This window comes from Tachyglossus aculeatus, chromosome 9 (assembly GCF_015852505.1).
Source record: "Tachyglossus aculeatus isolate mTacAcu1 chromosome 9, mTacAcu1.pri, whole genome shotgun sequence".
NCBI classification, from domain to species: domain Eukaryota; kingdom Metazoa; phylum Chordata; class Mammalia; order Monotremata; family Tachyglossidae; genus Tachyglossus; species Tachyglossus aculeatus.
The window spans coordinates 55,460,971-55,473,935 of record NC_052074.1 but is presented as its reverse complement, the minus strand read 5'-3'; the positions used below and the strand labels follow the sequence as shown (position 1 = coordinate 55,473,935).

General features: G+C 40.0%; 1 protein-coding gene across 2 annotated transcripts in view; it reads right to left on the bottom strand.

The window, feature by feature from the left end:
• Positions 1-4,411: 4,411 nt before the first annotated feature.
• Positions 4,412-12,965, bottom strand: part of ITGA6 (integrin subunit alpha 6) — a 39,552-nt gene continuing 30,998 nt past the window's right edge. Inside the window, exons 23-25 of one of the 2 annotated variants that reach the window (XM_038751099.1) lie at positions 11,542-11,667; positions 8,584-8,713; positions 5,932-6,019 (exon numbers count right to left, since the gene is read on the bottom strand). In XM_038751099.1, the coding sequence (XP_038607027.1) occupies positions 8,606-8,713; positions 11,542-11,667 (234 nt within the window). In that variant the 3' untranslated portion in view covers positions 5,932-6,019; positions 8,584-8,605. Of the gene's footprint in view, positions 6,020-8,583; positions 8,714-11,541; positions 11,668-12,965 lie in introns of both variants that reach the window. The other variant, XM_038751097.1, reaches the window with a different exon arrangement.

The following is a 12,965-nucleotide window of genomic DNA, read 5'->3' as shown; positions in this document are numbered from 1 at the left end:
TAAGCACTTGGGAAGTACAAGTTGGCAACATATAGAGACGGTCCCTACCCAACAGTGGGCTTCTGTTGCCATTTGCAGGGCGTTGTAATAATAATAATGTTGGCATTTGTTAAGCGCTTACTATGTGCAAAGCACTGTTCTAAGCGCTGAGAGAGATAAAAGGTAATCAGGTTGTCCCACATGGGGCTCACAGTCTTTAAGAGTGTGGCTCAGTGGAAAGAGCACAGGCTTAGGAGTCAGAGGTCATGGATTCAAATTCCACCTCTGCTGTATGTCTGCTGTGTGACCTTGGGTAAGTCACTTAACTTCTCTGAGCCTCAATTACCTCATCTGTAAAATGGGGATTAAAAAAACTGTTAGCCCCCCATGGGACAACCTGATCACCTTGTATTCCCCCCCCCCAGCGCTTAGAACAGTGCTCTGCACATAGTAAGCGCTTAACAAATGCCATCATCATTATTATTATTATTATTTACTGAGCACTTACTATGTGCAGGGCGCTGTAATAATACTAATGTTGGTATTTGTTAAGCGCTTACTATGTGCAAAGCACTGTTCTAACCACTGGGACAGATAAAAGGTAATCAAGTTGTCCCACTTGGGGCTCACAGTCTTAAGAGAAGCACCGTGGCTTAGCGGAAAGAGTCCGGGCTTTGGAGTCAGAGGTCATTCATTCAATCGTATTTATTGAGCGCTTACTGTGTGCAGAGCACTGTACTAAGCGCTTGGGAAGTACAAGTTGGCAACATATAGAGACAGTCTCTACCCAACAGCGGGCTCAGTCTAGAAGGGCGAGACAACAAAACAAAACATATTAACAAAATAAAATAGAATATGTACAAATAAAATAAATAAATCGAATCCCAACTCTGCCAATTGTCAGCTGTGTGACTTTGGGCAAGTCACTTAACTTCTCTGGGCCTCAGTTCCCTCATCTGTAAAATGGGGACTAAAGACTGTGAGCCCCACCTGGGACAACCTGATCACCTTGTATCCACCCCTCAGCACTTAGAACAGTGCTTTGCACATAGCCCTTAACAAATTCCATCATTGTTATTGTTAATCCCCATTTTACAGATTCATTCATTCATTCAATCATATTTATTGAGCGCCTACTGTGTGCAGAGCACTATACTAAGTGCTTGGGAAGTACAAGTTGGCAACATATAGAGACATTCCCTACCCAACAGCGGGCTCACAGTCTAGAACGGGGAGACAGACAACAAAACAAAACTTATTAACAAAATAAAATCAATAGAATAAATATGTACAAATAAAATAGAGTAATAAATACGTACAAACATATATACATATATACAGTGCTGTGGGGAGGGGAATTGAGCGCTTAGTATGTGCAGAGCACTGTAATAATAATGTTGGTATTTGTTAAGCGCTTACTATTCATTCATTCAATCGTATTTATTGAGCACTGTGTGCAGAGCACTGTACTAAGCGCTTGGGAAGTACAAGTTGGCAACATACTACATGCAAAGCACTGTTCTAAGCACTGGGAGAGATAAAAGGTAATCAGGTTGTCCCACGTGGGGCTCACAGTCTTAATCCCCATTTTACAGATGAGGTAACAGGCACAGAGAAGTTAAGTGGCTTGCCCAAGGCCACACAGCTGACAAGTGGCAGAGCAGGGACTCGAACCCATGACCTCTGACTCCCAAGCCCATGCTCTTTCCACTGAGCCATGTCGCCTCTCTACTAAGCGCTTGTAAAGTACAATTCGGCAACAGAGACAGTCCCTACCCAACAACAGGCTCATAGTCTAGAAGGGGGAAACAGACATCCTGTCATGTGCTAAGGCCTCTTACCCCCTCCCTACTCTCTATTAACTTATTGACCCTCATCGGATGATAAACAATAATAATAATAATGGCAATTATTAAGCACTATGTGCAAAGCACTGTTCTAAGCGCTGGGGAGGTTACAAGGTGACCAGGTTGTCCCTCAGGGGGCTCACAGTCTTAATCCCCATTTTACAGATGAGGCACAGAGAAGTGACTTGCCCAACGTCACACAACTGACAATTAGCAGAACTGGGACTTGAACCCATGACCTCTGACTCCAGAGCCCGTGCTCTTTCCACTGAACCACTCTGCTTTTTATTCAAATAACACAATAAGCAGCAGCCTGTTCTAATGGATAAAACAGGCTCATAGTCTAGAAGGGGGAGACAGACATCCTGCCATGTGCTAAGGCATCTTACCCCCTCCCAACTCTCTATTAATTTATTGACCCTCATCGGATGATAAATAATAATAATGGCAATTATTAAGCACTCACTATATGCAAAGCACTGTTCTAAGTGCTGGGGAGGTTACAAGGTGATCAGGTTGTCCCTCAGGGGGCTCACAGTCTTAATCCCCATTTTACAAATGAGGCACAGAGAAGTGACTTGCCCAACGTCACACAACTGACAATTAGCAGAACTGGGACTTGAACCCATGACCTCTGACTCCAGAGCCCGTGCTCTCTCCACTGAGCCACTCTGCTTTTTATTCAAATAACACAATAAGCAGCAGCCTGGTCTAATGGATAAAGCATGGGTCTGAAAAGAGGGCCTGGTTTCATTCATTCATCCATACGTATTTATGGAGCATTCTAATCCAGACTCCGGCTCTTGTCTGCTATGTGACCTTGGGCAAATCACTTCTCTTTGCCTCTGCACAATGGGGATTATGACTGTGAACCCCATACAGGACTGATATATTCTCGTATCTACACCAGGCCTGATACATTTCATGCCACTTTTAAGGTACACATTTTTCACAACCAAGAATTAGAAAGGAATCAGAAAATAACCAATGCCCATTCATTTGTTTATACCCTAGACTAGTTGTTTTAACATAAACCTAAAACACTAGTCTCCTATTTTGTTCGAACTTTTCCTTCTGACTACCCTCCCCCTTGCCGCCAGTGGAGTAGCAGAGTGCTTTCCTTTGGCCTTAGAAAAATTCCTTTAATCACTCAAAACAAATGCCACCTAAGCTGATCAAATGAATTCTCTCTGATACCTTTAAAGCTCATTTCCCCTTCCCGGATGGGTGTCAGGATATGTATACTCAGCTCACTGGAGAGGGTTGGTTTGTTTCCTGCTTTTACAATTAATCAGAGAAGGACTCCCCTTTGGAGGCCGAGAAATCAGTTCTTCCCAGCAAAATGCTTCCATTTGCCCTTGAACTGCTTCGCCAGCTTTGGAAACCTGAGACTGCTTTCCCACTTGCCTGCATTTTGGAATTCAGCCGGCTCCAAACACACCAGTGATTCACACTCCTCAAGGTCGAACCAAAAGTTGGTTAGGGCACACTGTACAATTCCAATTATTACGGGCACTTGCAGATTACAACCTGGAAAATGAAAAACGCAAAATGACTTTCTAGCTAAGCTCCGACTCATGAGGATGAATACATTTTTCCAAAGCATCTGATGTGGTGTGTCAAGGTCACAGAAGTCACTTCCATAGCAGATACCTGGAGGCCTTCACCTTGGTGGTTTGGGTAAGAGATGATGTAGCTCAGCAGAGAAACAGCACCGAATTATTTAACCTTCTTTCCTTTACTTCACAAGTTGGGAAAAAATCATTTTATGAGGTCTGAGTTTCATACTGTATTTTAAGGGCGACTATCCAAATATCTGTAAAGTTCAGCCTGATGCAGTTTAAGGTATTCTTAACATGGACCCTGTTTGATTAGATGTAATGAAAAGAATCTTGCAATCAAGGCGATCATGAAAGGTATTTTCAACACAGCTAAAAATCTGGCCTTAAACATACCAACATCAACTAGGAAATACATGTTTTCATTACAAAATTTATTTCACACTTTTATACAAATATCCACAGGTATGCTCTAATCATGAAATTATTGAACAACACTAATTAGTATAAAAATGTATCAGAAGTAAACAGACCAGTGATGTGACTTGAGATGACACTGAAACAATTCTAAATTTAACACTGAAGCAACATTCTTAGGGGTTTTCTTTTAAGCTCACTTTCAGGGCACTGATTTTTATATTAAAGTCCTACAACAGCATATAAATTGCATCTTCCTGACAGCCAATAAACACGGCCCTCAAAGATTTTGAACTGTCCAGGCAAGAAACAATGTTGCAACATTTTCTTGGAAAAGCTGTCTGTAAACAAAATAGAACTTGTGGGAACGTGTTGGGGAACCAAAGAGATACAAAGCACACGGCACAATGAAACTGGAATCTTAAATATTACAAATTTCTCCAAATTTGGTGGGCTTAATACTCAAACCAGTGAAAGCTCACACATTTTTAAGTATCAAGGACCCTCTTAAAAGAGGTGGCACCAACTAAAATGATCTTCCCCCTCCACATTGTTCCTCATCCTTCTCCTCCACCCCTCCCTGCCCGTCTACCCCCCCCCCCTCACCCGGTAACCCTTAACAATCTGATACATAATCTTTACATGCATTTCCATTTGTTCCCATTCCCCCCCAAAAATACTGAAATCCGGAGCACAACAACAGTTTTTATACATTTGCAAAATCCAACAAGTAATTTGAAAGCAGTCATTCATTTTTTTATTATTAATATTATCATTACCAAAGCCAGGGAAGTGTTGTTTAAAGGAAAAATAATAATTTACTCTTTAGATGGTGTTACACAAGAATTTAAAAACTGGAATTAGCATGGCATAGAATAATTCTTAGACACAGCTGTTTCAACATTTAGGACATCATTCAGTAGTCTCAAACTGGATCCCTTCAGACCAGTGGCAGGCGTTTATTCTTTCAAGTGCTGAAGCATCTGCAGTAGTTGGGGTCTGCACTAGGGCAGATGGGTGAATTAACCTTCTCTAAATGTTCACAAAGGTTCTTGCACAAAAGTCCCCAAAAACCACATGACAGGCATATTCTGGGGGTCCAAAAACAATACATTTCTTGTCTATTTAGAATGAACAAATAATCTTAAAGAAACTTTGAATCATATTTCTTAAACATATATACACCACGCCAGGGGAAAAATACCACAATTTACATTTAAGTTTAGGTTATTCAAAAATATCTCTGGTATAAAGAACTTTTTTTTTCTTGCAGTGAAAGATTCAGGTCCAACCACTTAACCATTCACATATGGATTCTGAGCACCTACACAACCTAAGGGAGTCAAAGTCTTTGGCCTACCTATTAGTTCTAGGCAAAATGGCTTATGAGAAAAATAAATACCAGGACTAAGATATGTACAAAAAGTATAACTAGTATTCAAGCCTGTTGTGTTTTATTTTTGAGGAAAAAAAGGACAACCTGTGAATATTTGGTGTGAACCATATTCACACAAATCTGAGATTAGAAATAAGGTGGGCGGGCAACCTTACCTTCTATTGCACACTGAATTTGAAAGAATACTTTAGGATGAACTGCATCTACCACCACTACGGAGTATTACGATGATGAGTAGTTGATTCACAAGTTCACAAATCTTAATGGAAGAATATGTGTGAAGGCAAAACTCTGCCACGCTCATTATATATTTTGGTGGAGGGTAGGAAGAATGATTTTGGTGGCTTCACCCTACTACTCTATTGGAAACACCTCTCAGGAGGTACATTTGGTGTGCCTCTTCACAATGTGTGTAAGTTGGCCACAGCTAAGCTAAAGGCAACCTGGAAATGTAAATTAAGGCAGTTAAAATATCTTCCAACAGTCTTAAATTTAGTTGTGCAAAACAAAAGCCGTGGCATAAAGTAACATTATTCTCAGTTAAAAACTGTAGGTCCATACTGTAGGAAGTGAGTCAGAAACCAGTATTCACTTAGTGAAGGAATTTTTAAAATCCTTTTCAATTTTGAGTAGGAGAGAACAAAAGTTTAGTTCTTCCCCTAGGAGTAGCTTTCATTTTCATTCCATTTGGTGATCCACTGCTTCTTTTCCAGGCTATCATTATTTTTCTCATCCTTGATCTGTCGCTCCTCTTTCCGGATTCTTACAGCATGATATCTGGGGACACTGTCATCGTACCTGGAGCGCTTAAAGAACCCACACTGGGGAAGAGGAGATGAACAGGACAGAGTGAATTGACATCCTAGAAGGCACAAAAACACTCCAAAATCAAATAGCTAAAGCTATGGTTTAAGTACAGTATCTGCCTTCTGGCTTAAAAGCAAAGAAACAGCTTCCTAAAGACAGAACTGGTTTAACCAAAAAGAAAAAAACAAAACAGAACAAAGCAGCCAAGGGCGAGGATAAAAGAACTGGAGAAAAATACTGTCACCTGTTATCCTAACAGTTACAATTTAGTCGAGGCTAATTAATGCTACCTACCACTCCTCTAAGTAATTAAAGGAGAATGTTTTCACTACATTTTTCATAAACAAAATATTTCATTTGAAACAATTCTAATCCCTTGGGATCACTTCAATTCTGAGGGCTCTTTGGGAAGTACATCAGAAGCTAGACTAACACCAAGTTTCCCTTCAAAGCCCTACTGAGAGCTCACCTCCTCCAGGAGGCCTTCCCAGACTGAGCCCCCTCCTTTCTCTCCCCCCCCTTACCTCCTTCCCCTCCCCACAGCACCTGTATATATGTATATGTTTGTACGTATTTATTACTCTATTTTACTTGTATATATTTATTCTATTTATTTTATTTTGTTAATATGTTTTGTTTTGTTGTCTGTCTCCCCCTTCTAGACTGTGAGCCCGCTGTTAGGTAGGGACCGTCTCTATATGTTGCCAACTTGTACTTCCCAAGCGCTTAGTACAGTGCTCTGCACACAGTAAGCACGCAATAAATACGATTGAATGAATGAATAAAAAGTTTCCATGCCAAAAGTATTTGATGTCGAGCCACATCACTATGTGAATAGGTCACTTCTACTCAACTGACATATCAAAATCTCATTCTGGCCACTGTCAGGCATCTGAAATTCCATCCTCGGTCCTCAGAAAATTTCAGATAAATGAAGTCTTGACTATACCACTTAACCATTTACAAGTTAAATCGATTTCACTTAGAAATAATGAAGTACCTGGGCATCACAGTAAGCTTTATATTTCTTTTTTAACATTTACATTTTTGTAGGATATACGCATTCCAGATTTACCCACTATGTTCCATTAAAAAAAAATGAATCAAAAATATCCAGGCCATTTTCCAATCAAAATCTGTTCTTAGTGCAGTGGGACTTAAGTAAGTTTCTGGATCAGAAATGCTGCTAAGTGATGGATGAAGAGGATGTGTGGAATGAAAGATTAGAAGATTTATTATGCAATTCTTCAAAAAAAGAGCAAAAAATTCGAGGAATGCTTAATGCTGTTAAAATTTTACTAGTAGAAAATCGAGTGCTCTATTTCCTTTTGGCATTCGGTTATAAGAAGTATGCTGACAGATGTATTTTGGGGTAGGATTCATGATGGCTGTCATGGTATCTGCTTACTGTAAAATTGGGATGCTAGTCCTTTAAAAATGCATTTATTAAGCGCTGACTAGGGACCAAAGTTGTGGTAGTTTCAATAGATGAGATATTTCTTCAATAGATGAGATATTTCATCACTGAAATGGACTGAAAACATTTGACAAAGGAAAGAAAATAAAGATAATTTTACGGTTTCTATGGTGCTATAAAAATGGTCAAAAAATCACTTTTGATTAGGCTCTTCACTCATCTCCATTCTAAAGCAAACTGTAAGAGGTAAAATAGGAACAGGTTTTACGGAAACAGTCTGTGTACATGCTTAGATTGTGCAAAAGAACATTTTAGAATGGAATAAAAAAATTCATCCCAACACCTCAAGCCCTACATCGCCTTCCAAAAGAAAATTAGAAAGATTATGATGAAGTACCTTCGACAAGAGCAATACCACATTTCCAGCATGCAACAGAGGTTAATAAAGTGGCTGAATGAAATTTTCCAGTTGTGGGAAACTTGATAATTGGTGTGAAACCAGGAAAAATTTTCTCTATGTTTCAAAAACTCAAATGGAATGGTTTCACCCAAACGGATTTACAACACATGTATGGCAGACCTGTTACGGATGAAAAAAATAATTTTGGTTTTACTCGGTGTTTAAACCAAAGCTGAGTGAACATAATTGTAGACACAGCTTTGCTTTGAAACAGGTGCTTAGGTAGGGACTGAACTGTTGTGTGAATTGTGGTGGCTAGCCAGGTGAGGTCTAGCTAAACGATCCATGGAGAGGACAGCTGGGCCAAACACCACAGTAGAATTTGAACACTTGCCCAAAGATGACCCCAACTTATATACACAGTTCAGCACTAGTACAGTGCTTAGCACATAGTATGGGCTTTACAAATATCACAATTATTAATTGGAAGGGTAATTGTGGTTTATGGGTAGTATTTCATTTGAACAGCCACCACTGCAACAAAACCAAAATCTGTTTTTTCAAGAAAAACAAAAACAAAACCAAAAAAAACCATGCAAGCCTTCCAGTGCAATGGGAGCAGTAGAACTCAGCAAGCAAGCGTGGATATTCAGAAATTCATCAGTTAATGGAACATATACAGCAAGCTTTCTCTCTGGAAGTTAGCCACCACAACCAGAGCAGGAACCACAGCTAGCAGTCAAAAAACATTGAACAATTACCAATTACAGAAGTAGTTCAATACTATGCATCAGAAGTAAGCCTCTCTTTATCAGATGGCTGAGTATGGATCTCAGCCTTGTGATATGTGGCATCATAATGATCTTTCTTATTTCTCTTGAAGAAACCACACTATAAGGAAGCAAGGTATTTGGTCACTTTTACAGTTTGGCGTACAAGAACCACACACAACCCACAACCCCTCAGAATTTACAGAGTAGACTAGATCAGTGCACTTGGTCTACATAACCAAGTGACAGTGTATAACCTATAGGAAAACATTCAACGCAATTCTCCTGACCCATGTCTCCTATCTGTTGATTTTTGTTTGACTCCTCCAGTAATCGGATGCCCAGCTACAGATGAATCTGTGTCTTCCATTCAAAACCCAATTCCTCAGACAAAGCATCTCTCCAGTAGAAGGGACAAGTTGTAGCATTCTGCAACCCAGGTTAAATAGGTCATCTCTGCTGTTTGTCAGGGGTTAGAACTGAACCATATGAAACATGACAGCTGAAATTCTATAAAATAAAGATTCTGAGAAGCTTTCTCCCATCAACGCAGTGAATTCTATTTGACATCAAGGGATCTGAAGACTGAATTACAACACAGTTTAAAATCCAGCATAGGAAAAAAATGATTGCTATCTTTTTCACAAATTTTGGACACCATAATAATCCACAAATGATGAGGTTAGGTCAACCTCAAAGTGGGGAATAGTATTATTCCACTTTTCTCTGTAATTTCCTTTCTATAACTGTGGAGAAGTTGATTCAATTAGACTCTAGACTGTGAGCTCGTTGTGGCCAGGAATGTGTCTGTTGTCATGTTGTACTCTCCTGAGTACTTAGTACACTGGTTTGCACATACTAAGTGCTCAATAAATATGACTGAATGAATTAATTTATTTTCATTCTGCTCCTAAGATAACTAAAGACAACTGCTGAAGTGGAGAAAGCCCCAGATGATGTTGATGAGTTTTTCTACTCAAATTAAGAAAGGTCATAAGAAAATTGTGAATGGTCATCACTGATTACACCAAGGAAGAGAGCAGAGTCCACTTTGCTCAACACTGCAGGGGATTAATGTGCTCTAAGTTACTCTGGGTGCTAGATGTGTTATGCCAGCCCATGACACATATTCATTCGTTCAATCATATTTGTTCAAGGATTTCTCCTCTACAGGGGCAAGATATACAATTCACTCAAAAATGTCCCTGTTCCATTTCCTTTGGTCTTTCCTGAAATTCCTGAAAATTGTGAGAGGAGGCAAGATTGTCCTAAACTCTTATTTTCATAACTTTGTAATTTTACTAACAATCTGTAGCAATGGAATATTTGTTTTGCAAACACGCGCGCGCGCACGCACGCACACACACACACACACACACACACACACACACACACACACACAGAGAAATATTCACTTCCTAAAAGGAAACGATTCCAACCAGGGAAAGGGTAAAAGATATCGATTTCAGAGATTTTACTACCATCCACTCTCAGGGGAGGGCAGGCTACTAAAAAGAACCCTGTGCACTGGTAAATTTTTTCAAGTAATTGAAAGGCGAATATATTATTTATCTATCTACTCTCTCCCTCTCCCTGATTTGTATACATATGTACAGATTCACAAACACAAGTGTATAAAAAGGAAATACTCCCAAATACATGTAATTCTTTCATGCGTTGTAGAGTGAGGCCTCGGCCAAAGCAGGGGGCTTAAAAATTCGGTCACAACAGAGCTGGCCAGATGATTGCAGGGTAGGGAGCGGGTGCGAAAGGACTAGTTTTGTCAACACTCCCCAGAAACTATTAGGCCATGCTAGGAGCAGATCACTGCTCAGCCAATGGTAACAAATTTTCCCCCAGGCCCTGGGAGAGGAGTCAAATTCTCCTCTGAGGGAACTGGCAGAAATGTTGGGAGCCACCTGTGCTGAGTACTTGGATCAGATGACAACACAAGGAGAATTCCACATGAGAAAGTACTACTGTTTGCTTCAGTAATAGCCTGGGGCAAAAAAGAAGCTGGAATGAATTTATATGGGGACAAGATTTAGGCTAAAGCCTTCTGTCTAGCCACTTTCCCCCAAAAAGCCTCCATAGTCATTTGATGGGTCAACTGGGGTCTAGTTCCTCGTAAACAGACCTTCAAGCCTGGTCCTTGCAGTTTTGCACCTGAGTGACTTTAAATACTATCCAGTAAACCTTGATTCTGGTATTTTCAGTTGCTATTCTTACCAAATGTAATACTGATTAAATCCCAATTTGGGTTATTATCTGATTTGAGAATACTGTTAGGCCACGATTACTTGGGCCTTCAGTGAGCTCTCAAACTGAGTTATGGCTGGAATTTAAAATCGTGTTTCTTCCTTGGATCACACCAAGCACACGATGCTCAACCATTTTAGTCCTAGTTTGCGATCATGTAACTATGCAGCCCCAATTTTGATCCTGTGAAGCAAGAGCTTTGGAGTCTAATAATATACTTCTACTAATCCTTATTTGGAAATATTTCTTTTTTATATATGTTCCTGATCTCTAATGCCTATGCAGAGGCTAATTCAAATTTTCATGAATCACCATATGAGTTGAACCACAATTTTTGACTCAGAACCAGAATTTGCTCCCTGATGAATAAAATGCCAATCTGAAGCAGTAAGTAGCCAATCCAGACACTGCTAAAACACACAAGTTGAAAGACTTAATTTAACCTGTTTCTACAACTCACCATGAAAATGAAATTTGACATACTATGTGCTTTCTACAATAAACTATTAAATTTCACTAGGTTGTGAGCGTTCTGAATTTAATCTATTTCTGCAATTTACCATGGTATATTTTAGAATACCCAAAACGTTATCTGATTGATTTTTTCTGCCACACGTTTTAAAATTAGCCTCAAAATAATCAAGAAATAAAATGAAAAACATAAAAAGTTATAGGCACCAAATAACTCACCTTCCAAAGTAAAAATACTAATAGAGACAGCATTAGAATTCCAGCAAGAACAGCCACAAGGATGATCCACCACGGCACACCTGAGTACTGGGCAGCTGTCTTTGACGGAAACACGGTGACTCTCACCTATGGAGCAGAAAAAGCTACTGACAACACATTGTGTGAGGGTGTAATCACAGGAGTCACTGGGCCCAATTTTAGCCCTAAACAGCTTTGGGGGTAAATAACCTCTGGATGTTATGCTCACTCCAGAAGTGAAGACTGCTCTCTCCCACAACACTGGGGCCCTACAATTCCACATTCCCAAACTCCAGTGAATGTTCCCAGAAGGCTTGATGGAGTAAGAACTGGTCTGCAAGTTTATACTATACAATGACCAAAATAACCCTTGAGCTGGTTGCTCATGGAGACCTGGCCTATTACTCACCGAAGAAACTGATTCTTCTTTACTCAGTCAGTGGCCAGGAGAAACACAGCCAATAACCGCAGCCCTTCCTTAAGTGGAAAGATCTATACTCAAGGTTAGTAAAGAGAAGCGGAAAAAAAGGAATTGGAACAGAAAACTGAACCTCTCCAAATCTTAGCATGAGTCCTCCTCAAAAGTCAGTTTATAGGAGGCCGCATAAGATGAGGCATCTGCCTGAAAAATGATTTTTTTAGAAGATAAATAATCTACATGAAATCATTACCTACTCCTATTCCCTCTATAGGGAGATAGGTACATCCTCCCTTCCTACATCCAAGGGTACAAGGAGAATCATTATTCCACTTCAGAATGATTTGAGGCAGGAGTGGACTGGCTAAGAATTCATTGCTGGGAAATGTGAGAACAGCTGTGCGAAGATGGGGTGGAAGGGTTTAAAGTGCAGAAGCTCCTAAACTTTTGTCCACCTCTCTCAAGGGTTCATGCAAAGTTTTCTCATAAAAACTTTCTATACTGCAACAGGTCTGTTCACTTGAAACAAACTTGACCAAGAACAGTCCAGGATGCCATCAGCCTACAGAGAGTTTTCCAATAAAACAGAGGGCCAGTCAAGCTCTGGGTTTCAGGACTAGGTTGCAGTGATGAAAATCTTAAGCTTTCAGGCCTGGAGAATGACAAGAAATTGCTCAGAGTCCTCAGGGTTAATGGGTCTTAATCCCAGGTCCAGCCACTTGCCTACTTGGTGACCTTGGGCAACTCAGTTAACTTTTCTGTTTCTCAGTTTCCTCATCTGTAAAATGAGGACTATTAAATACTTGTTCTCCCTCCCCGCCACTTGCAAGCCCCATGTTGGATAGAAACTGTGTCCAGCCTGATTGCCTTGTATCTACTTCATTACTTAGTACCGTCCTTGGCACATAGTAAGCATTTAATACCATATTACCATGTATTTACTCCAGCGCTTAGTACAGTGCTCTGTACACAGTAAGCACTACATAAA